Below are 26,518 nucleotides of genomic sequence, written 5' to 3'. Positions count from 1 at the left end.
TCTTTGGTACAATGAAGAGATTTGAATAAAACCCCATCCCCTGTTCCTGAACTGGAACTGGCATAATTACTCCAGTCAACTCTAGATCTGAAACACATTTCAGAAATGCTTGAGCTTTTACTGGATTTACTGGGACACGGGAAAGAAAAAATCTCTTTGCAGGAGGTCTCATCTTGAAACCAATTCTGTACCCTTCTGAAACAATGTTCTGAATCCAAAGATTGTGAACAGAATTGATCCAAATTTCCTTGAAAAAACGTAACCTGCCCCCTACCAGCTGAACTGGAATGAGGGCCGCACCTTCATGTGGACTTAGAAGCAGGCTTTGCCTTTCTAGCTGGCTTGGATTTATTCCAGACTGGAGATGGTTTCCAAACTGAAACTGCTCCTGAGGATGAAGGATCAGGCTTTTGTTCTTTGTTGAAACGAAAGGAACGAAAACGATTATTAGCCCTGCTTTTACCTTTAGATTTTTTATCCTGTGGTAAAAAAGTTCCTTTCCCACCAGTAACAGTTGAAATGATGGAATCCAACTGAGAACCAAATAATTTGTTACCCTGGAAAGAAATAGAAAGTAAAGTTGATTTAGAAGCCATATCAGCATTCCAAGTTTTAAGCCATAAAGCTCTTCTAGCTAAAATAGCTAGAGACATAAACCTGACATCAACTCTGATAATATCAAAAATGGCATCACAGATAAAATTATTAGCATGCTGAAGAAGAATAATAATGTCATGAGAATCACGATGTGTTACTTGTTGCGCTAAAGTTTCCAACCAAAAAGTTGAAGCTGCAGCAACATCAGCCAAAGATATAGCAGGTCTAAGAAGATTACCTGAACACAGATAAGCTTTTCTTAGAAAGGACTCAATTTTCCTATCTAGAGGATCCTTAAACGAAGTACCATCTGACGTAGGAATAGTAGTACGTTTAGCAAGGGTAGAAATAGCCCCATCAACTTTAGGGATTTTGTCCCAAAATTCTAATCTGTCAGACGGCACAGGATATAAATGCTTAAAACGTTTAGAAGGAGTAAATGAATTACCCAATTTATCCCATTCTTTGGAAATTACTGCAGAAATAGCATTAGGAACAGGAAAAACTTCTGGAATAACAACAGGAGCTTTAAATACCTTATCCAAACGTTTAGAATTGGTATCAAGAGGACCAGAATCCTCTATTTCTAAAGCAATTAGAACTTCTTTAAGTAAAGAACGAATAAATTCCATTTTAAATAAATATGAAGATTTATCAGCATCAACCTCAGAGACAGAATCCTCTGAACCAGAGGAGTCATCAGAATCAGAATGATGATGTTCATTTAAAAATTCATCTGTAGGGAGAGAAGTTTTAAAAGATTTTTTACGTTTACTAGAAGGAGAAATAACAGACATAGCCTTCTTTATGGATTCAGAAACAAAATCTCTTATATTATCAGGAACATTCTGCACCTTAGATGTTGAGGGAACTGCAACAGGCAATGGTACTTTACTAAAGGAAATATTATCTGCTTTAACAAGTTTGTCATGACAATCAATACAAACAACAGCTGGAGAAATAGCTACCAAAAGTTTACAGCAGATACACTTAGCTTTGGTAGATTCAGCACTTGACAGCGATTTTCCTGTAGTATCTTCTGACTCAGATGCAACGTGAGACATCTTGCAATATGTAAGAGAAAAAACAACATATATATAAAGCAAAATTGATCAAATTCCTTAAATGACAGTTTCAGGAATGGGAAAAAATGCCAAAGAACAAGCTTCTAGCAACCAGAAGCAATAAATAATGAGACTTAAATAATGTGGAGACAAAAGCGACGCCCATATTTTTTCGCGCCAAATAAGACGCCCACATTATTTGGCGCCTAAATGCTTTTTGGCGCCAAAAATGACGCCACATCCGGAACGCCGACATTTTTGGCGCGAAATAATGTCAAAAAATGACGCAACTTCCGGCGACACGTATGACGCCGGAAACGGAAATAGAATTTTTGCGCCAAAAAAGTCCGCGCCAAGAATGACGCAATAAAATTAAGCATTTTCAGCCCCCGCGAGCCTAACAGCCCACAGGGAAGAGTCAAATTTTTGAAGGTAAGAAAAAAAGAATAAATCAAAATGCATTATCCCAAATATGAAACTGACTGTCTGAAAATAAGGAAAGTTGAACATTCTGAGTCAAGGCAAATAAATGTTTGTATACATATATTTAGAACTTTATAAACAAAGTGCCCAACCATAGCTTGGAGTGTCACAGAAAATAAGACTTACTTACCCCAGGACACTCATCTACATATAGCAGATAGCCAAACCAGTACTGAAACGAGAATCAGCAGAGGTAATGGTATATATAAGAGTATATCGTCGATCTGAAAAGGGAGGTAAGAGATGAATCTCTACGACCGATAACAGAGAACCTATGAAATAGACCCCGTAGAAGGAGATCACTGTATTCAAATAGGCAATACTCTCCTCACATCCCTCTGACATTCACTGCACGCTGAGAGGAAAACCGGGCTCCAACTTGCTGCGGAGCGCATATCAACGTAGAATCTAGCACAAACTTACTTCACCACCTCCATCGGAGGCAAAGTTTGTAAAACTGAATTGTGGGTGTGGTGAGGGGTGTATTTATAGGCATTTTGAGGTTTGGGAAACTTTGCCCCTCCTGGTAGGAATGTATATCCCATACGTCACTAGCTCATGGACTCTTGCTAATTACATGAAAGAAATTACTCTCTCTATTGAAGTGATATTCTAAAGTCTGATTCTTTCCAATAAATGATTGCTTTCCTGGTCATAGATAACTATGCAGGGGTTAAACACACCGTTCTGTAGGGTCAGTAATGAATTAGACCTTGCCATTGCTTTAAGACGTCCCTTTAACATAACTCTAATGCTGACATTTCTTTGGCCTGCTTAACTGCTGTTCTCTCATACATACAATAGAAACATTGAATATTAATAATATCCCCTTAATTTGTATTTATTTATTTTCACTCAATTGCCAAACTTAGATCTGTCACTTAACCTTGTATGTCCTGATCCACCTCCGTCCTCCATCGCTGCAGGCAGGTCTCCACGGCATGCAGCTCATCCTCGGAAGCCGTGCGAGGAGCAGGATATTCTGAAACTAAACAGCCTGGTGCGGTTTCCTTTCGCATACTCTGCACGGAGGCACCATCTGATACCAGAGAGGCTGCAGGACAGCAGGTGTCTTTAGATGGGGCAATATCTTCTTCTCCGGGAAGGCTAAATACGGATACACAAATTAAAGAGACATTATGGTCACAATTTAAATGCATGTAGATGAATTACATTTTTGAATAGAAACATATTTACAATATACATGTATTGGCAAAATGTTTCTAATAAAATGTATCACTGTTTTAGTGTTAACATTTGTCACGTGCATGTGAAGCATACCTAGATATTCTCAGGGCACCAGCATTTTAAATACTGCAACTGCTCAGAGTGCCAGTGGGGCTTGAATCATGTCAACAATAAACAAACTGAGTCATTACCAGATGGTAATTTTGCTAGTACCTGTATATTATAAAAATGCTTCAATTCAAAACTGAAATGCAGCCATGTCGATTCCAATTTTGGCTGGAACGTCCCTTTAAAATGAAGACTACAGAGAATTAAATTTCTTTTTTTAGATCTGGTGAACACATGTTAGAATGTCTATTAATTGAAACATAGGTATAATTCTTTTTAAAGAAATAATGTATAAGCTAATGTGATTTATAGCACTACTTAGTTTTGCACAAGCACACAATGTGCAAACAAAGCCATGAACATACACATCAGATCTATTCCAGATAGAGAGAGATAAACAAGTTGCAGCAAAAAAGGACCAAGCTTCTCACAGATCTCTGCTGTCATCTGCTGGGTGTGAGGTGAGTCCCAGCTATAAAACAGGGGGGATAATATGTCCCCTTAACACCAAGCTACAGTACATAAGAAGTCAATCTGTGCTGCAAAATACCTCTAATGTTCTGTGGCCCTGGGGATCTAGGTTGGACAGCCACTATGGACTGTTGCAGGTGAGCAGAATTGGAATTGCTGGCGTTCCTTTGTGAATACGGTCAATACATAAACAGTAAGGCTGGTTAAGTGCTTCCATGTGCCCTCTGCTTTATAGAATAAAGCTAAAATTACCCATTTTCTAGTGGCTGAGTATCTGGAGAATCAGAATCTTCTGTATGAAGCAAAGAATTCTCATGGCCGACAGCTGCCGATCTTCTGCTCGCAAACTCCAGAACATACTGCAGCATCTCTGGGAGAGGACAACGGTGAGGACCAGACCCGTATTTCATATACCTAGAGAGAAGGACACACAGGTTTTGTTTTCATCAACTTGCCAAGATCACAGGTCAAACTGTGCTTTCAATAAACATAGAATTGTGTTATAAGTGACCATCTGTAGTATTTCTACTGTCATTGCCATTAGAAAGAAAGGTCACTGCTAACAAGTGATAATTCTAACTTGTGCCCAAATAAACCTATATCCCTCAACAGTAAAAGATATGCAAGAAAGAGTACAGGTTATGTATTTCCTAACAAACAGGGCTGGCATTACACTGGCAATGCCCATATTCACATTTTAAATAACCGTTCCTTAGCTTTACAACCCACTTGTCACCGGTCACATCACTCACTGCTCACTATAGCCAGTGTACAAATGTATCATTGCTTAATAAGAGCCTAAGTACAGTTTTAGACTGGTTGCGCTGTACAACCAAGTACACAGACAATTACAAGGTGAGTACAGAAACGTTTTGTAACTTAACAAGCCAGTAAGGCCCTAGCCAGAATCTGTGCGTTTACCTTTCCAGTCTTTGCTGCAGCTGATTCATACACCCTTGCAACTTCTGGATCTGCTCTCGTTTCTTCCTGATCAGAGCTTTGTTCTTATACAGATACCTGGCAAATGGAAATAAAAACTGGAAATAAAAAAAAAGGTTCGCCTGTCACCACACAGCAAAAAATACAACAAAGACAGTTGTCACGCAACCAAACAGCATGCACCCGCACAATGACAGCTGTCACTCAACCAAACAGCCTGCACCTGCACAATGACAGCTGTCACTCAACCACAAAGCACATGCCCACACAATAACAGTTGCCATTCAACCTAACAGCATGCACCCGTACAATGACAGCTGTCACTCAACCACAAAGCACATGCCCACACAATAACAGTTGCCATTCAACCTAACAGCATGCACCCGTACAATGAAAGCTGTCACTCAACCACAAAGCACATGCCCGCACAATAACAGTTGTCACTCAAATAAACAGCTTGCACCCGTACAATGACAGTTGTCACTCAACCGAACAGCGCGCACACGCACAGTGACCGCTTCACTCGACCACACTGCACATCTACACAAAGACAGCTGTCACATGACCACACAGCACAGGAGAGAATTGAGGAGTGTACTTCTGCACTGCAAAACAATGCATATTTTTGCCAACAAAATAATAAGTGCTTTTTAAAAACATTTTATTTTGTATGAAAGTTCTATTAAGTGCAGAACTTCAGGTTTTCTAACTTTATAAGAACAAGTACTCTGCTGCTGCTCAGGAACCATTACAGTTACCAAACCTGTTGTGTCTAGAATAAACATGACATTCGGATTTGTACAACATACGCCATACTGCGTGCACACATGAATATGAGCAAGTAAAGGCACATGGCTATAAATCAGTAAATGTGATAGTTGTCAGCATCTGAATAGGATACAATTTGGGGTACATCATCAAAACAATGTTAATAAATAAGATGAAACTGTTTAGGCAAAAGGCATGCAAGTTGCCCCTTCGCTCCTACCTGTCCATGTAAATAATCTCCTGGAATTCAAGTTTATTGTGAATCTTTTCTGGCTGTCCCAATGACTGATTAAACTCAAATCGTGAAAGTTCAAAGGTCAGCACTGGAGGTAGTTTTGTAAACCAGCGCTGGAAAAAAGAGCAGAGCCAGGATTGTTATGAATAAATCTTTATTCCATAAGCGACAATACATAGAGTAGTTAAAAGGAATAGTCTAGTCAAATTTAAACTTTCATGATTCAGATTATCATCAATTTTTCTTTGTTCTTTTGCAATCTTTATTTGAATGTAAGCTTAGGATCCGGCCCATGTTTGGTTCAGCACCTGTGTAGCGCTTGGTGGCTAAATTTAGACATCAATCAGAAAGTTATACCCATGTTCTGAACCAAAAATGGGCCGGCTCATAAGTTTACATTCTTGCTTTTTCAAACAAAGCTATAAAGACAATAGGAGTAAATTAAAAAGTTGCTTAAAATTGCTGCTCTATCTGAATCATGAAAGTTTAATGTTGACTTGAGTGTCCCTTTAACTTCCCTATTAAGAAACGTAAAAATTAGCCAAAACTTCCCTTAAAAGAGACATTAAACAAGTGCATTTTATAAGCATAGTATTGAGGCTATAATATAGGAAATAGATAAAACTATATTTACCCCTTAACGACCGATGACGTATGGGGTACGTCCTCTAAAAAAAATACACTTAACGACCGATCTTGGAAAGAGGTGGAAGTGATCCTGATCGCTTCCAGACGCTTTCCGGTTATTGCAGTGATGCCTCGATATCGAGGCATCCTGCAATAACATCTCTTACCCATCCGATGCAGAGAGATGGCCGCAATCGTTGGTGGGTAGGAGCCGATGTGGGAGGAGGGCCATCAATGGCGTACATGATGCTATAGGGAGGCGGGATCGGGTGGGAACCACTTCACTATAGAATTTTTTTTTATATATTAAGTGGAAGAAAGGGGGGTGGGAATTGGGAATTTAAATGGATCTAAGGGATCTGGGAGAAAAAAGTAAATTTTTTAAAAAACAACACAATTTTATTGAAAACCGCTGCCAGTACCCAAGATGGCTCCCAATAAGGTAGAGGGGGAGGGTTAGAGAGCTGTTGGGGGGGGAATCCTACACAGCAGCATATATAAATATGTTCCAAAAAAACAAAAAAAAAAACATACAATACCTTTTTAGTACTGGCAGACTTTCTGCCAGTACTTAAGATTGCGGGGACGATTGTGGGTTGGGGAGAGCTGTTTGGGAGGGATCAGAGGGTGTGATGTGTCAGGTGGGAGGCTGATCTCTACACTAAAGCTAAAATTAACCCTGCAAGCTCCCTACAAGCTACCCAATTAACCCCTTCACTGCTGGGCATAATACACGTGTTGTGCGCAGCAGCATTTAGCAGCCTTCTAATTACAAAAAAGCAACGCCAAAGCCATATATGTCTGCTATTTCTGAACAAAGGGGATCCCAGAGAAGCATTTACAACCATTTGTGCCATAATTGCACAAGCTGTTTGTAAATAATTTCTGTGAGAAACCTAAATTGTGAAAAATGTAACTTTTTTTTAATTTGATCGCATTTGGTGGTGAAATGGTGGCATGAAATATACCAAGATGGGCCTAGATCAATACTTGGGATTGTCTACTACACTAAAGCTAAAATTAACCCTAGAAGCTCCCTTCATGCTCCCTAATTAACCCCTTCACTGCTGGGCATAGTACACGTGTGGTGCACAGTGGCATTTAGCGGCCTTCTAAATTACCAAAAAGCAACACCAAAGCCATATATGTCTGCTATTTCTGAATAAAGGGGATCCCAGAGAAGCATTTACAACCATTTATGCCATAATTGCACAAGTTGTTTGTAAAGAATTTCAGTGAGAAACCTAAAGTTTATGAAAAATTTTCGAAAAAGTGAACGATTTTTTTTATTTGATCGCATTTGGCAGTGAAATGGTGGCATGAAATATACCAAAATGGGCCTAGATCAATACTTTGGGAAGTCTTCTAAATATAAATATATACATGTCAATGGATATTCAGGGATTCCTGAAAGATATTAGTGTTCTAATGTAACTAGCGCTAATTTTGAAAAAAAGTGGTTTGGAAATAGCAAAGTGCTACTTGTACTTATTGCCCTATAACTTGCATAAAAAGCAAAGAACATGTCAACATTGGGTATTTCTAAACTCAGGACAAAATTTAGAAACTATTTAGCATGGGTGTTTTTTGGTGGTTGTAGATGTCTAACAGATTTTGGGGGTCAAAGTAAGAAAAAGTGTGTTTTTTCCCATTTTTTCCTCATATTTTAATTTTTTTTTATAGTAAATCATAAGATATGATGAAAATAATGGTATCTTTAGAAAGTCCATTTAATGGCGAGAAAAACGGTATGTATGGGTACAGTAAATGAGTAAGAGGAAAATTACAGTTAAACACAAACACTGCAGAAATGTAAAAATAGCCTTGGTCCCAAACGGACAGAAAATGGAAAAGTGCTGTGGTCATTAAGGGGTTAAAAGGGACACAAAAACCCAATATTTTCTTTCAGGATTTAGTCAGAGCATACAATTTTAAACAACTTTCAAGTTTACTTCTGTGATCTAATTTGCTTTGTTCTCTTGGTATCACTGGCAGAAAAGCATACACAAGTATGCTTAGAAGCAGCAATGTACTACTGAGAGCTATCTGCCGATTAGTGGCTGCACATTAATGCCTTTTGTGATTGGCTCACCTGATGTGTTCATCTAGCCCCCAGTAGCGCAGTGTTGCTCCTTAAACAAAGAATACCAAAAGTTGATAATAGAAGTAAACATTAAAATTGCATGGTCTGTCTGAATCATGAAAGAAGAGAGCAAAATGACTGTATATAGTATTTATTTATTTATAGTATTTATTTATTTATACTATTTATTTATAGTATTTATTTATTTATAGTATTTATACTATTTAATTATACTATTTATTAATAGTATTTATTTATTTATAGTATTTATTTATAGTATTTATTTATTTATAGTATTTATACTATTTAATTATACTATTTATTTATAGTATTTATTTATTTATAGTATTTATTTATTTATACTATTTATTTATGGCTCTCTGCACTCAGCCAGGTCATGTGACTCCCAATCACAAGACAACTGATAGAAAGAACAAATGGGGTGAAGATGGAGGGAAAGAGAAACAAAGTGAAGTAAGTAAAAGACTAGACAAGGAACACAGTGGGGCATAAAAAGGTGTAAAGAGGATGGGAGTGTGGGTACAGTGGGGAACAGACGGAGGGCACCAGGCTTATTAGGTAATGTAGGTGCAGCACATTAATTCTAGGGTAAGTCAGTTTACAACACACAGCTCGCAACTGTTTAACATCTCTACTTGATATAGAGAGGCATAGAATATTCTAAACAAGGGGTAAAACTTCCGGAAATTGTCAATACCTGCAATAAACACTCTTTCATTGTAAGGAATTTAAATTAAAAGCATCTTCAAATATGTAAAAAAATAGATTTAGGCAAATGTGATTTACAAGCTCAGTTAACTGTTTATTTGCTGATGGCAGAGCATGCAAAAAGAGTTGCCTGTATCAGCGGTCACGTATACCACTCTCGGTGAAATATTAAACACATAAAGACACCGCTAGAGAGGTAAAAACATAACTAACCTCTTGTCTGTATTTCACTGAAGAGCCTGTTTGAAGATTCTCAATTTCTCCTTCAACCATTGCACCTTCAATACACTCGCTGAGGTTGTAAAAACCGTTAACTTGGAGCGGGTACTGGCCAAATGTCTCAACGTTTGAAAACGTTTTATCTGTTTAAAAAAAAAAAAAAAAAAAGAAAGCACAATCAATTAATCAGCTGGTACGATAATATACAAACAATCTATAGCATCTTATTATTTACATGCTGGCACCGAATCAACTACAAACAAGTTGTCATGTGCATATATAAAAGATCACCCAAAAAAATAATCACACACTATGGCAATATATTACCTAGAACTAAAAAACTAGATCTCAAACAAAATAGTATATTGTCTGTATTAACCATAAGTCTATAAAAACATAATTTATGTAAGAACTTACCTGATAAATTCATTTCTTTCATATTAGCAAGAGTCCATGAGCTAGTGACGTATGGGATATACATTCCTACCAGGAGGGGCAAAGTTTCCCAAACCTCAAAATGCCTATAAATACACCCCTCACCACACCCACAAATCAGTTTAACCAATAGCCAAGAAGTGGGGTGATAAAAAAGTGAGAAAGCATAAAAAATAAGAAATTGGAATAATTGTGCTTTATACAAAAAATCATACCACCACAAAAAGGGCGGGCCTCATGGACTCTTGCTAATATGAAAGAAATGAATTTATCAGGTAAGTTCTTACATAAATTATGTTTTCTTTCATGTAATTAGCAAGAGTCCATGAGCTAGTGACGTATGGGATAATGACTACCCAAGATGTGGATCTTTCCACGCAAGAGTCACTAGAGAGGGAGGGATAAAATAAAGACAGCCAATTCCGCTGAAAAATAATCCACACCCAAAAGAAAGTTTAATATGAAAAATATAAGCAGAAGATTCAAACTGAAACAGCTGCCTGAAGTACTTTTCTACCAAAAATAGCTTCAGAAGAAGAACACATCAAAATGGTAGAATTTAGTAAAAGTATGCAAAGAAGACCAAGTTGCTGCTTTGCAAATCTGATCAACCGAAGCTTCATTCCTAAACGCCCAGGAAGTAGAAACTGACCTAGTAGAATGAGCTGTAATCCTCTGAGGCGGAGTTTTACCCGACTCAACATAGGCATGATGAATTAAAGATTTCAACCAAGATGCCAAAGAAATGGCAGAAGCTTTCTGGCCTTTTCTAGAACCGGAAAAGATGACAAATAGACTAGAAGTATTTCGGAAATTCTTAGTAGCTTCAACATAATATTTCAAAGCTCTAACAACATCCAAAGAATGCAATGATTTCTCCTTAGAATTCTTAGGATTAGGACATAATGAAGGAACCACAATTTCTCTACTAATGTTGTTGGAATTCACAACCTTAGGTAAAAATTCAAAAGAAGTTCGCAACACCGCCTTATCCTGATGAAAAATCAGAAAAGGAGACTCACAAGAAAGAGCAGACAATTCAGAGACTCTTCTGGCAGAAGAGATGGCCAAAAGGAACAAAACTTTCCAAGAAAGTAATTTAATGTCCAATGAATGCATAGGTTCAAACGGAGGAGCTTGAAGAGCCCCCAGAACCAAATTCAAACTCCAAGGAGGAGAAATTGACTTAATGACAGGTTTTATACGAACCAAGGCTTGTACAAAACAATGAATATCAGGAAGATTAGCAATCTTTCTGTGAAAAAGAACAGAAAGAGCAGAGATTTGTCCTTTCAAGGAACTTGCAGACAAACCTTTATCCAAACCATCCTGAAGAAACTGCAAAATTCTCGGAATTCTAAAAGAATGCCAAGAAAAATGATGAGAAAGACACCAAGAAATATAAGTCTTCCAGACTCTATAATATATTTCTCTAGAAACAGATTTACGAGCCTGTAACATAGTATTAATCACAGAGTCAGAGAAACCTCTTTGACCAAGAATCAAGCGTTCAATCTCCATACCTTTAAATTTAAGGATTTGAGATCCTGATGGAAGAAAAGACCAGACCTTCTGTCGCAAGGTCCTAACGGAAGAGTCCACGGCTGGCAAGAAGCCATCCGGACAAGATCCGCATACCAAAACCTGTGAGGCCATGCTGGAGCTACCAGCAGAACAAACGAGCATTCCTTCAGAATCTTGGAAGAACTAGAGGCGGAAAGATATAGGCAGGATGATACTTCCAAGGAAGTGATAATGCATCCACTGCCTCCGCCTGAGGATCCCGGGATCTGGACAGATACCTGGGAAGTTTCTTGTTTAGATGAGAAACCATCAGATCTATTTCTGGAAGTTCCCACATTTGAACAATCTGAAGAAATACCTCTGGGTGAAGAGACCATTCGCCCGGATGCAACGTTTGGCGACTGAGATAATCCGCTTCCCAATTGTCTATACCTGGGATATGAACCGCAGAGATTAGACAGGAGCTGGATTCCGCCCAAACCAGAATTCGAGATACTTCTTTCATAGCCAGAGGACTGTGAGTCCCTCCTTGATGATTGATGTATGCCACAGTTGTGACATTGTCTGTCTGAAAACAAATGAACGACTCTCTCTTCAGAAGAGGCCAAGACTGAAGAGCTCTGAAAATTGCACGGAGTTCCAAAATATTGATCGGTAATCTCACCTCCTGAGATTCCCAAACCCCTTGTGCCGTCAGAGACCCCCACACAGCTCCCCAACCTGTAAGACTTGCATCTGTTGAAATTACAGTCCAGGTCGGAAGAACAAAAGAAGCCCCCTGAACTAAACGATGGTGATCTGTCCACCACGTCAGAGTGTCGTACAATCGGTTTTAAAGATATTAATTGAGATATCTTTGTGTAATGCCTACACCATTGGTTCAGCATACAGAGCTGAAGAGGCCGCATGTGAAAACGAGCAAAGGGGATCGCGTCCGATGCAGCAGTCATAAGACCTAGAATTTCCATGCATAAGGCTACCGAAGGGAATGATTGTGACTGAAGGTTTCGACAAGCTGAAATCAATTTTAGACGTCTCTTGTCTGTTAAAGACAGAGTCATGGACACTGAATCTATCTGGAAACCCAAAAAGGTTACCCTTGTCTGAGGAATCAATGAACTTTTTAGTGAATTGATCCTCCAACCATGATTTTGAAGAAACAACAAAAGTCGATTCGTATGAAATTCTGCTAAATGTGAAGACTGAGCAAGTACCAAGATATCGTCCAAATAAGGAAATACCACAATACCCTGTTCTCTGATTACAGACAGAAGGGCACCGAGAACCTTTGTAAAAATTCTTGGAGCTGTTGCTAGGCCAAACGGCAGAGCCACAAACTGGTAATGCTTGTCCAGGAAAGAGAATCTCAGAAACTGATAGTGAGCTGGATGAATCGGAATATGCAGATATGCATCCTGTAAATCTATTGTAGACATATAATGCCCTTGCTGAATAAAAGGCAGGATAGTCCTTATAGTTACCATTTTGAATGTTGGTATCCTTACATAACGATTCAATATTTTTAGATCCAGAACTGGTCTGAAGGAATTCTCCTTCTTTGGTACAATGAAGAGATTCGAATAAAACCCCAGCCCCTGTTCCAGAACTGGAACTGGCATAATTACTCCAGCCAACTCTAGATCTGAAACACATTTCAGAAATGCTTGAGCTTTCGCTGGGTTTACTGGGACACGGGAAACAAAAAATCTCTTTGCAGGAGGTCTTATCTTGAAACCAATTCTGTACCCTTCTGAAACAATGTTCTGAATCCAAAGATTGTGAACAGAATTGATCCAAATTTCTTTGAAAAAACGTAATCTGCCCCCTACCAGCTGAGCTGGAATGAGGGCTGCACCTTCATGTGGACGTAGAAGCTGGCTTTGCTTTTCTAGAAGGCTTGGATTTATTCCAGACTGGAGATGGTTTCCAAACTGAAACTGCTCCTGAGGATGAAGGATCAGGCTTTTGTTCTTTGTTGAAACGAAAGGAACGAAAACGATTATTAGCCCTGTTTTTACCCTTAGATTTTTTATCCTGTGGTAAAAAAGTTCCTTTCCCACCAGTAACAGTTGAGATAATAGAATCCAACTGAGAACCAAATAATTTATTACCCTGGAAAGAAAGGGAAAGTAGAGTCGATTTAGAAGACATATCAGCATTCCAAGTTTTAAGACATAAACCTGACATCAACTCTGATAATATCAAAAATGGCATCACAGATAAAATTATTAGCATGTTGAAGAAGAATAATAATGTTATGAGAATCATGATCTGTTACTTGTTGCGCTAAAGTTTCCAACCAAAAAGTTGAAGCTGCAGCAACATCCGCCAAAGATATAGCAGGTCTAAGAAGATTACCTGAACACAAATAAGCTTTTCTTAGAAAGGATTCAATTTTCCTATCTAAAGGATCCTTAAAGGAAGTACCATCTGCCGTAGGAATAGTAGTACGTTTAGCAAGGGTAGAGATAGTCCCATCAACTTTAGGGATTTTGTCCCAAAACTCTAATCTGTCGGACGGCACAGGATATAATTGCTTAAAACGTTTAGAAGGAGTAAATGAATTACCCAAATTATTCCATTCCCTGGAAATTACTTCAGAAATAGCACCAGGAACAGGAAAAACTTCTGGAATAACTACAGGACATTTAAAGACCTTGTCTAAACGTTTAGATTTAGTATCAAGAGGACCAGAATCCTCAATTTCTAATGCAATTAGGACTTCTTTAAGTAAAGAACGAATAAATTCAATTTTAAATAAATATGAAGATTTATCAGCATCAACCTCTGAGGCAGAAACCTCTGAACCAGAAGAATCATTAGAATCAGAATGATGATGTTCATTTAAAAATTCATCTGGATAAAGAGAAGTTTTAAAAGACTTTTTATGTTTACTAGAAGGAGGAATAACAGACATAGCCTTCTTAATGGATTCAGAAACAAAATCTCTTATGTTATCAGGAACATTCTGAACATTAGATGTTGAAGGAACTGCAACAGGTAATGGTACTTTACTAAAGGAAATATTTTCTGCATTAACAAGTTTGTCATGACATTTAATACAAACAGCTGGAGGAACAGCTACCAAAAGTTTACAGCAGATACACTTAGCTTTGGTAGTTCCAGCACCAGGCAGCGATTTTCCTGAAGTATCTTCTGACTCAGAAGCAACGTGAGACATCTTGCAATATGTAAGAGAAAAAACAACATATAAAGCAAAATTGATCAAATTCCTTAAATGACAGTTTCAGGAATGGGAAAAAATGCCAAAGAACAAGCTTCTAGCAAACAGAAGCAAAGAAAAATGAGACTTAAATAATGTGGAGACAAAAGCGACGCCCATATTTTTTTAGCGCCAAATAAGACGCCCACATTATTTGGCGCCTAAATGCTTTTGGCGCCAAAAATGACGCCACATCCGGAATTATTAGTTATATTGTAGCTATATTAGGGTTTATTTTATAGGTAAGTATTTAGTTTTAAATAGGAATAATTTATTTAATTTTAGGAATATTATTTCGTTTAATTTAAATTATATTTATGTTAGGGTTAGGGATAGTTAGGTTTAGGGGTTAATAATTTTTTCTTATAGTAGCGGCGACGGTGCGGGCGGGAGATTAGGGGTTAATAATTGTAGGTAGGTGGCAGCGATATTAGGGAGGGCAGATTAGGGATTAATACAATTTATTCTAGTGTTTGCGAGGCAGGAGTGCGGAGGTTTAGGGGTTAATACATTTATTATAGTGGCGGCGAGGTCCGGTCGGCAGATTAGGGGTTAATAAGTGTAGGTAAGGCAGCAGCGATATTGGGGAGGGGCAGATTAGGGGTTAATAAATATAATATAGGTGTCAGCGATGTTAGGGGCAGCAGATTAGGGGTACATAGGGATAATGTAGGTTGCAGCGGTGACCGGATCGGCAGATTAGGGGTTAATAGTATAATGCAGGTGTCAGCAATAACGGGGGCGGCAGATTAGGGGTTAAAAAGTGTAAGGTTAGGGGTGTTTAGACTCAGGGTTCATGTTAGGGTGTTAGGTGCAGACTTAGAAACTGTTTCCCCATAGGAAACAATGGGGCTGCGTTAGGAGCTGAACGCTGCTTTTTTGCAGGTGTTAGGTTTTTTTCCAGCCCAAACTGCCCCATTGTTTCCTATGGGGATACCGTGCATGAGCACGTTTTTACAGCTTATAGTGGGGTAGGAAGGGGTGCTGGACCGCAATCTGGAAATGTATATAACTAAGACCTTTGCATTAATTTATATTTAGTTGGGGTCGAGAATACCAATATTAAATCTTATATGAGGTGTGATGGTAAAATAAAATAAAATAGTATAATATATTAATCTTCTGTCTTTTAGTTGGGGTAGAGAATACCAATAATATGAGGTTCAAGGTGTAATGATAAAATAAATTTGTATAATAATATTTATTTTATCATCACACCTTGAACCTCATATTATTGGTATTCTCTACCCCAACTAAAAGACAGAATATTAATATATTATACTATTTTATTTTATTTTACCATCACACCGCATAAGATTTAATATTGGTATTCTCGACCCCAACTAAATATAAATTAATGCAAAGGTCTTAGTTATATACATTTCCAGATTGCGGTCCAGCACCCCTTCCTACCCCACTATAATCTCTTTTTTTCAAAAACTTTTGGTGTAGTCACTTGTGAGAAGACTACACTAGTGAAGGAGGCTATATCTGGAGTGAGTTAGATTGTTCAAATTACCCTATCTACACGTTTTTCCAGCTTAACGCTACCGTAAGCAATGCTGGTATTGAGGGTTGAAGTGGAGCTAAATTATGCTCAACGGACCCTTTTCTGAGCCCAACGCAGCCACTCAGACAACTCTAAATACCAGCGTTGTTTGAAGGGTGCGCTGGGAAAAAAAGCAGCGTTAGCTACGCGCGTCTTTACCGACAAAACTCTAAATCTAGGCGAATATTTGAAGGCATCTAAGCTAAGGAGCCAGCCAATTTTTGGTTCAGACCCTGGACAGCACTTGTTTATTGGTGGGTGAATTTATCCACCAATCAGCAAGTACAACCCAGGTTGTTCACCAAAAATGGGCCGGCATTTAAACTTACATTCTTGCTTTTCAAATAAAGATACCAAGAGAATGAAGAAAATTTGATAATAGGAGTAAATTAGAAAGTTGCTTAAAATTGCATGCTTTATCTGAATCACGAAAGAAAGAAAAAATTGGGTTCAGTGTCCCTTTAAGTAGAGTGCACATAAATCTGGTGCCCATACATCTGAAATAGATATAAAGAAGGTTGTTTCCCGCAGTAAAATGGAAGCATGAGTTAAGTAAAGCTCTTGGTGGAAATTACAGACCTTCACGGAACCCCTCGGTGAGAAAAGTGCCATAGAAAAGCTGCACCATTGGATTCTCCAATTTATCACTTGAGCTTCTAAAAAAAAAAGGGAAAATATAAATAAATTGTTACTATCCATAATGAACACTGTATAATGTCCCTTTATACCATAGAGCAGGGTTCTTCAAACCGTTATTTCCAAGACCCAGGGCAATGACACCACAATCCTTCATAAATGTTCAGACCAAGCATAAAAATAGGGTGGTGAAGTAATAAACAAAAAAATAGCTGCAACTTTTGACAAAGTGACTAAATTGTGTGAATACTTTATTACTGGCTGTAGTCAAACTTGAAAAAGTGTTGTAAAAAGGTTAGAACAGAAACACACACATCACACACACAGCCACTCACACAACACAAACATCACACACACTCACACAACACAAACTCACCACAAAAAATATAAATAGGGGGCGCCCTCGGTCAACCACAACCAAATGTAAATGCTAAAGAGATTTTATATATATATATATATATATATATATATATATATATATATATATATATATATATATATATATATATATATATATATATATATATATTACAATGATAATGGTGACTGTATTAGTAACAATAAAATATAGTGATCTATATAATATAATATACAGACAGGTTTGACTACAATAGTAGAACCAACAAACACATACATATATCAGTATTAGTAAAGGCCCATCCAAAGATGATTAGGTCACGATCCTGGATCAACAATCTGCAGACAACATAAAAAGACAGAAGCGCCACATGGCCCAATATTGTAGGAAAAAATTACAAATATTTATGTAGTAGATACACTCACATTGGTGCAGCACCCCTAATGGTGCGGAAGGAGCAGACTGGGATCTATTACAGTCACCCGGCAGACTGACCTCCATTATACAATCGGCAATCTGTGACAGGTGTAAACACAAGAGAATGCCAATATGGCCTAGTATTGTTTGGGTGCGTGAGATTAGATATAGTAAAATTGCACTCACATTTAGAAGAGCACCTCCCTTGGTGTCATGTTCATTTCCACCTTAAGAAAGCATTCTCTTATTATTACATGTCCACCTTTACAAAGCAGTTACCCAATTTCCTGTTTTGCATAAAATGCCCCACTTCCTCTGCTTCATTGCTGGTTTATTGAAGAAGTTTGCTAATCTCCTTCTCCAGCTCTGAAGCACCCCGTTACTTTCCTTGCACTAACTGAGGACATTGTTTTCCCTGCATCTTGCTTCTCAACCCACTCTCAGCTGCAGACTCTGGTAACTCTCACCTCTCCTAAAGAACTGAATCTGGTAAGGTGTTTCCTCTCCTATCTGTTCTGCTAACAAAATCTTAACTTGGTAACCGGACACTGAGTAACCTGCTCAGAACTGTTTCAGCTTGCATGTAATATCAGACTGCCTATTCAGCTTGCATGTAATATCAGACTGCCTATTCAGCTTGCATGTAATATCAGACTGCCTATTCAGCTTGCATGTAATATCAGACTGCCTATTCAGCTTGCATGTAATATCAGACTGCCTATTCAGCTTGCATGTAATATCAGACTGCCTATTCAGCTTGCATGTAATATCAGACTGCCTATTCAGCTTGCATGTAATATCAGACTGCCTATTCAGCTTGCATGTAATATCAGACTGCCTATTCAGCTTGCATGTAATATCAGACTGCCTATTCAGCTTGCATGTAATATCAGACTGCCTATTCACCTTGCATGTAATATCAGACTGCCTATTCAGCTTGCATGTAATATCAGACTGCCTATTCAGCTTGCATGTAATATCAGACTGCCTATTCACCTTGCATGTAATATCAGACTGCCTATTCACCTTGCATGTAATATCAGACTGCCTATTCACCTTGCATGTAATATCAGACTGCCTATTCAGCTTGCATGTAATATCAGACTGCCTATTCAGCTTGCATGTAATATCAGACTGCCTATTCAGCTTGCATGTAATATCAGACTGCCTATTCAGCTTGCATGTAATATCAGACCGCCTATTCACCTTGCATGTAATATCAGACTGCCTATTCAGCTTGCATGTAATATCAGACTGCCTATTCACCTTGCATGTAATATCAGACCGCCTATTCAGCTTGCATGTAATATCAGACTGCCTATTCAGCTTGCATGTAATATCAGACTGCCTATTCACCTTGCATGTAATATCAGACTGCCTATTCAGCTTGCTTGTACTAACAACGTGCCTAAATCAATTGCAGCTACTGTCTGTTTGTGCTTTCACTGCATTAACTGTTTATCGCCTGCCTGGTATAACTAAGGAATTATTGCTACACTATTCTGCTTACCATATTATTGTGCCTTACTCTGTTTTGGGAGATTATATTCCTGGTATTTTCCTCCAATCTAACTTAAAAGGCTACATATCAAACTCATATATATTACATATTTAAAGGGGAAGTAACATTATCAGGAGACACACCTGAACAAGCGGTTAACTCCTACTTAGCCGTGACACTTGGTGCATTAGATGCAAACTGGGATCAAACAGTCACCCAAATGAGCCTGATGAAATAGCCACTGGCTGGCTGAGAAATGCGTTGCTAGTTTTTTTTATACATTTTAATAAAGTAAGTTGTTACACTTACCACTTGCTGAAGTACATTTTATTATCCTATCTTACCATCTGGTCCTCTGACTGCTGAGAGTTCTTGCTACACCTGGTGTCAGTCTACTGGGTGACTGTTTGATCCCAGTGTGTGTCTAATGCACCAAGGGAGGTGCTCTTCTAAATGCGAGTGTAATTTTACTACATCTAATCTCAAGCACTCAAACAATACTAGGCCATATTGGCGTTCTCTTGTGTTTACACCTGTCACAGATTGCTATTTGTATACCGGAGGTCAGTCTGCTGGGTGACTGTAATAGATCCCAGTCTGCTCCTTCCGCACCATTAGGTGTGCTGCACCAATGTGAATGTATCTACTACATAAATATGTAATTTTTTCCTACAATATTGGGCCATGTAGCGCTTCTGTTGTTTTACACACACTCATACAACACAATCACACACCCACACACTCATACAACACAATCACACACCCACACACTCATACAACACAATCACACACCCACACACTCATACAACACAATCACACACCCACACTCTCATACAACACAATCACCTACCCACACTCTCATACAACACAATCACCTACCCACACTCTCATACAACACAATCACCTACCCACACTCTCATACAACACAATCACCTACCCACACTCTCATACAACACAATCACCTACCCACACTCTCATACAACACAATCACCTACCCACACTCTCATACAACACAATCACACACCCACACTCTCATACAACACAATCACACACCCACACTCTCATACAACACAATCACACACCCACACTCTCATACAACACAATCACCTTGTAAATACACAGGTACATGATCAGAGCTGCAAAATTACAAGACAACATTTTTAAAAAATCTTTTTAAAGCGATGGGAAACCAGAAGTGAGTGAGTGTGCTTGCGCCATTTTCCTATTTGGCAATATTGGGGATGAAGCTCAACTGGTGACCATTTTTTGTAGTTGAGAAAATATTATAAATGGGGGCTAACCTAGCACCCCCCCCCCCTTATATTTTTAAGCTTCTGTCTGTGTTCAACTGCTAGAATCAGCGCCCCAGCTCTGCATACGTCGCTGCCTGCCTCCCCTGCAGAGGAATTAAGTATAGATACGTAAGGAACAAGTGCACAGGACCCAGTTGTCGTGCAGCAGCTGAAGATATTGTTTTACACAGCACTATATCAGCGGTTAATGTTACAGTCAGAAAAGCGACACACAGATCAGGTTGTAATGTTTTATGGAAAAGCAGCTAAACCGCCCTTCTTTCACTTCTTAAATCAGACGTGAAACTGTTTAAGACTAATATAAAAATATTGAATTACCGGTGGTAAAATGTTGCAATATGGTTTCATCAGTTAAAGGGACACTAAACGCAATTTTTTTCTTTAATGATTCAGACAGAGCAGCAATTTTCTAATTTACTCCTAATATCAATTTTTATTTGTTCTCTTGCTATCTTTATTTAAAAAGCAGGAATGTGATGCATAGGAGCCGGCCTATTTTTGGTTGAGAACCTGGGTTATGCTTGCTTATTGGCGGGTAAATGTCAGCTTCCATTAAGCAAGCGTTATCCATGGTGCTGAACCTAAAATGTGCTGGCTGCTAAGATTTACGTTCATGATTTTCAAATAAAGATAGCAAGATTAAAAAGAAAAATTGATAATAGGAGTAAATTAGAAAGTTGCTTAAAATTCAATGCTCTATCTGAATCATGAAAGAAAAAAATTGGGTTCAGTGCCCCTTTAAAGGGAAAAGGAAACCCCAAAATTTCCTTTCATGATTTGGATAGAACATACGAATATAAACAACTTTCCAATTTACTTCTGTTATCAAATTAGCTTTATTCTCTTGTTCTCCATTGCTGAAGGGACAGCATTGCACTACTGGCAGCCAGCTGAACACATCTAGTCAGCCAATCATAAGAGACAAATGTGTGCAGGCACCAATCAGCAGCAGCTCCCACTAGTGTAGGATAACTGTGTATTATTTTTGAACAGGGGATACCAAGTAATATACTGCAAAACTATGCAAGATTCGCTAACATAATGAATGTGGCTAGCTGTATCTATTCCAGTTAAAAGTCTGAATTGGCTACCCAAAACAAGGTTAGTGGTGTGGTCAAACCAGGTATTAATGTATTCGTATTAGAAGGTTCTCCCACTCTGCTGGCATGTTAATGCCACAATGAAATTACAAGGTAGTTTTCAGTTTGTCTCTGTCTTGTCTATATGTTAGTCATATACACCTCTACTCACACGTCTAACTATATACATTAGTCCAAAGTATCCCTCTACATGTCAAATGATTGCCATTGCAGCAGCAACTTCTATCTCACCAAACTGCCGGAATATGTCTCAAGTCACCATATTTAAACAAAAACTCTTAATGCTTAAATAACAGTGTCATTACCTGCTAGCAAGATACTAGGGGAGGGCGGCTTTGGCTTTTGGGTCAAGGCTCAGAACCGGTCACATTAGTGTAAGTAATTATTTGCTAGCAAGATACTAGGAGAGGGCGGCTTTGGCTTTTGGGTCAGGGCTCAGAACCGGTCACATTAGTGTAAGTAATTATTTGCTAGCAAGATACTAGGAGAGGGCGGCTTTGGCTTTTGGGTCAGGGCTCAGAACCGGTCACATTAGTGTAAGTAATTATCTGCTAGCAAGATACTAGGAGAGGATGGCTTTGGCTTTTGGGTCAGGGCTCAGAACCGGTCACATTAGTGTAAGTAATTATTTGCTAGCAAGATACTAGGAGAGGATGGCTTTGGTTTTTGGGTCAAGGCTCAGAACCGGTCACATTAGTGTAAGTAATTATCTGCTAGTAAGATACTAGGGGAGGGCGGCTTTGGCTTTTGGTTCAGAACTGGTCACATTAGTGTAATTGATTAGTTAGTAGTGAGATACTAGGAGAGGGCAGCTTTGGCTTTTGGTTCAGGGCTCAGAACTGGTCACAGTAGTGTAAGTAATTATCTGCTAGCAAGATACTAGGAGAGGGCGGCTTTGGCTTTTGGTTCAGGGCTCAGAACTGGTCACATTAGTGTACGTGATTAGCTGCTGGCGAGATACTAGGAGAGGGCGGCTTTGGCTTTTGGGTCAAGGCTCAGAACCGGTCACATTAGTGTAAGTGATTAGCTGCTGGTGAGATACTAGGAGAGGGCGGCATTGGCTTTTGGGTCAGGGCTCAAAAGTCAACAGAAATAGGTTCCATTTTTTTTTACTGAAAACACACTCTTACTGACTTAAACAGTTTATAATTTAATGCACGAGTTAGGGTTGCCACCCGTCCCTTAAAATACAGAACACTTATGAGTTACACATGCTGCAGAGTGTGCAGGGATGAATATGAATAGTGCTGTCCAGAAACACAATACATGTTCCTCCCTGCACACCCTTCAAAATGTGTAACTCATACGTGTCCAGGAAAACATGGCTGAGGTGGTAACCCTAGCACCAGTATTTCAACTCTGTGCTTGCTAACAGTGATGAAACTAAGCACACTACTGAGTGGTGCACACAACTGTGGTGCACTGGGCACACATATGTAGATATGCCCCAGAAACAGCGATAGCTTTTATAACATGCATTTTTACTAATACAAATATTTAGCAAAATTGCTTCTCATTTAAAAGAGAAATGCACTGATACTTATTTGAGTTGTGACTATTATGGGGTAAATTTATGAAGCTGCATTCTTAGCTTTTGGGGCTATGCTTCATCCCAAATACATAGAAACAAAATAAAATGTTCTTCAGATTTACAAAGGTTAAAGGGACAGTAAATGCCATGAGAATGTAATATAAATAAATTGCCTTTAATTTAACTCAGAAAATATTGGGCTTTCAAAAGCTTGTGAGAATGGGAGGTGCAGACTGCAGTGTAACATTGCTATTCTCTACACAGACATTTCTTTAGCTCACCCTACAAATTCGTAACTGTCCTCAACAGTAGCAAAAGGAGACCAGAACAGAGGAACAGGCTTTTAAACCTTTGGGAAACAAGTTACAACATGGTGGTGCTTATTACTTCATATAAACTAAGAATTTACACTTATTATTTAATATTTAAACTAAAACACATCTATATATTATTCTCTGAACAATCTGTGCTTTGAACACAATATGTTGAACACATGTTTAGTGTCACTTTAACAGTACTAGGCATCATCTGACCCAAGTGGGAAATCATGCACATACTCACTCTGCATTAACGGCCAACTGGAAAGCGTCTTCTAGCCAGTCCAGGAGCTTGTGCGTGAACTCACTGACATCTTGCTAGCAATCAAACACAATATTAGCGTTTGTACCCACTCCGTACCGTTAGCGGCACACTGCAATATGTTTGCTACAAACTAAGGAATATGTAAATACATGCTTGTCAAACATCATCCTCGAAGGCTGGAGAAAGACTGTTTTGTGTGGAAATGTGTATACTTATCCACAGAGCTACCCAAACTTATTTTAACAAACCTAATTGCTGCAAGTTATTTGCTTTTAAGAAAGTTAATTCCTAAGTTGAACCAAGTCAGTGTCCCTTTTTTGCCGCTAGTGTATAGGGCATTGGTTTCAATAAAACATTCTAGAAACTACACTTGAGAAATGGGCGTTGTCTTGAAATGCGTCGTGTCTGGTCAGATTGTTGTGTTCCCTTGGCAACACTGCTGCAAACTGCTTTTACTACTGCAAGTATATTTGCATACTCTTTATTAGCCAATTGTATTTGTCTGTACATTCTTATAAAGTGGAATATATTTTATTTACTACATGTGAGTAGTTCACTTTATTCATTATTCTAGAAATAAAAATCCCTGACTTGTTTATTTTTTTCTGGGTCTTTATTTGTCAAGTACTAAAAGCAGTAACTCGATACAACCATATTTACAGTTATTCACAGGTATCACAATCACTTGCCTCTTGTATTACATTTATGATCATCTGAATTTATAGAGTGACATGTAATAAACAGTTAACATTTATGCTATTAATAACCTCTATGCAAAAATCAGTTTTTTTGCCATTTGTGGTAGAGCTTTTAGGATGAAAGAATAGTTTTAAATATTTCCTGCATCTTATCAGCTAAAATGATCAGATCGCTCAAGAGTGATGTTTAAGGATAAACTGTGCCCACTAAGTTACTGATAGACAAAAATGCCTCCGTGTATTGTGGTACATAAATGTATTGGCCGCTGTATTTTCTTTTTAAAAAGCACCAGCATTCACGTAAGTCCAACATCCCTTTACCTGTTGTGCTTCAGCAGATAAGAACGCGTCATTCAAGAGCTCCAGAGCAGCAGAAGGATCAACAAACTTTCGCTTTGATCCAGTCATCAGGGCAAAGAGGTACTGTAGTTCATGCATAAAAGAAATGTTCCTTTTCTCCTAAAAAAAATCCAAAAGAATGAAATGAGAGAATGTCAGGGTTTTAGGGTCACTGGGTCATCAGGAGGTCTAAGCTAAGATCTCTCCCCTTAAAATAAAGTTCTAGGGACTAAAATGTCCCTTTGATAATAAAAGAAAACAAAATTACAAGAGACAACCCAAGCATTAACATGTTTTTACTTTCTAAGAAATGTCTTATATAATAAGAAGTCCCCTGCGTCTTTCGCTTTCCCAGCATTCAAATATGTGCTTCTGTGATGTGTGGTTGTCCCTGGATCAACTACACGCTGGCTTGCAGGTAACCGACTACAGGCACCAGTGATTTATGGGACACATATCTGGAGGGCAGTTGTAAGGATTAGTCTTCTAGAAGGCTAAACAAGGCTTTTAGATTTAAAAGTGTTTTCTTGCAAATACCGCTTAAATCTATCTGGCCTATAATGTAAGTATGAAAGAGGTGGGGTGTACTGAAGCATAGATACTGAAAAATCTAAATGTAAAATATATTTGTCACCTTGTGGGTACTATCCCACAAAAGAAGCCATGGGCCGGTCTTTTATTTCCAATTCTGAAGCAACTGGACCTACACCCCTTGTAAAAAAAAAAAATATGCTATGGTTACATCATAATTTATAATCCATAATATGTTACTCACATTGCGATTTTGGCAAGTCTCAAATATGCTTTGAGGAAGGCTGTAACTTTGGACAAGTCTTCGAAATTCTGGCAGGTGGAAGAGAGACTGAAAAAAAAATAGTACAATTATAACCTATATTTAAGTTTATTACAGACCACATAGGTGATCAGACGTTATGTACATTGCAATTATGTCTTTGTAGTTGGAAAATTGAAATAAGCAGAACAACCAAAAACTCGTCTGCAGAAAAATAGTGAGTTGTACTTAGAGGTTGACAAATCAACACAGCTTTTAATATATTACTTCTGGTATATAACTTTATTGAAAATTCTGCAGATATGTAATGGACACAAAAACAAAAAAGGTTCCTCCGTTTCATAACTCAGTACCTGTACAGAACAGGCAGATTCAAATGAGGGCAACACAAATTGTATTGGCAACTTAAACAAAATTATGCTTACTTGTGGGAATAAAGAACTTGGCCACCAGGAGGAGGCAAAGACACCCAAGCCAAAGGTTTAAATACCTCCCCCACCTCCCTCATCCCCCAGCCATTCTGCTGAGGGAACAAAGAACAGTAGAAGAAATATCAGGGTATAAATGGTGCCAGAAGAGGTCCGCCCACCGGAGCATTGTGCGGTCGCCGTGGACTCTCCTTGTAACGATGGAAATAAAATTATCAGGTAAGCATAATTTATGTTTTCCATCTAAAGGGGAGGAGAGTCCATGGCTTCATTCATTAATTGTGGGAAGAAATACCCAAGCTCTAGAGAACACTGAATGAAAAAAATGGGAGGGCAAAGAAGGCGGACCCTAATCTGAGGGCACCACAGCCTGTAAAACCTTTCTCCCGAAAACTGCTTCCACCGAAGCAAAAACGTCAAATTTGTAAAAGTATGTAAGGCAGACCAGCTAGCTTCCTTACAAATCTGCTCCATAGAGGCCTCATTCTTAATGGCCCAAGAAGAAGCCACTGTCAGGGACGGAACTACAGGGGGTGCAGGGGTCGCAAGTTTTTCTTTTTTTCAATAAAAAACGTTGACC

General features: G+C 38.5%; 2 protein-coding genes across 8 annotated transcripts in view; one reads left to right on the top strand and one right to left on the bottom strand.

Annotated features, from left to right (window-relative positions):
• Positions 1-26,518, bottom strand: part of USP28 (ubiquitin specific peptidase 28) — a 229,213-nt gene that overhangs the window by 136,837 nt on the left and 65,858 nt on the right. For all 4 annotated transcript variants that reach the window (XM_053690114.1, XM_053690115.1, XM_053690116.1 and 1 more), the window contains exons 5-13: positions 25,493-25,579; positions 24,700-24,837; positions 23,660-23,733; positions 16,822-16,898; positions 9,506-9,654; positions 5,839-5,966; positions 4,833-4,928; positions 4,164-4,325; positions 3,031-3,251 (exon numbers count right to left, since the gene is read on the bottom strand). In XM_053690114.1, the coding sequence (XP_053546089.1) occupies positions 3,031-3,251; positions 4,164-4,325; positions 4,833-4,928; positions 5,839-5,966; positions 9,506-9,654; positions 16,822-16,898; positions 23,660-23,733; positions 24,700-24,837; positions 25,493-25,579 (1,132 nt within the window). The remainder of the gene's footprint in view (positions 1-3,030; positions 3,252-4,163; positions 4,326-4,832; positions 4,929-5,838; positions 5,967-9,505; positions 9,655-16,821; positions 16,899-23,659; positions 23,734-24,699; positions 24,838-25,492; positions 25,580-26,518) is intronic.
• HTR3B (5-hydroxytryptamine receptor 3B) overlaps positions 18,032-26,518 on the top strand; it is a 232,076-nt gene continuing 223,589 nt past the window's right edge. For 2 of the 4 annotated variants that reach the window (XM_053690121.1, XM_053690118.1), the window contains exons 1-2: positions 18,038-18,142; positions 24,714-24,798. The gene's annotated coding sequence lies outside the window, so the exon portion shown is untranslated. Of the gene's footprint in view, positions 18,143-24,713; positions 24,799-26,518 lie in introns of all 4 variants that reach the window. The other 2 variants (XM_053690119.1, XM_053690120.1) reach the window with 2 other exon arrangements.

The sequence above is a fragment of the Bombina bombina genome, chromosome 8 (genome assembly GCF_027579735.1).
Source record: "Bombina bombina isolate aBomBom1 chromosome 8, aBomBom1.pri, whole genome shotgun sequence".
Taxonomy (NCBI): domain Eukaryota; kingdom Metazoa; phylum Chordata; class Amphibia; order Anura; family Bombinatoridae; genus Bombina; species Bombina bombina.
The sequence above is the reverse complement of the archived record's forward strand: the minus strand, read 5'-3'. Positions and strand labels throughout refer to the sequence as shown.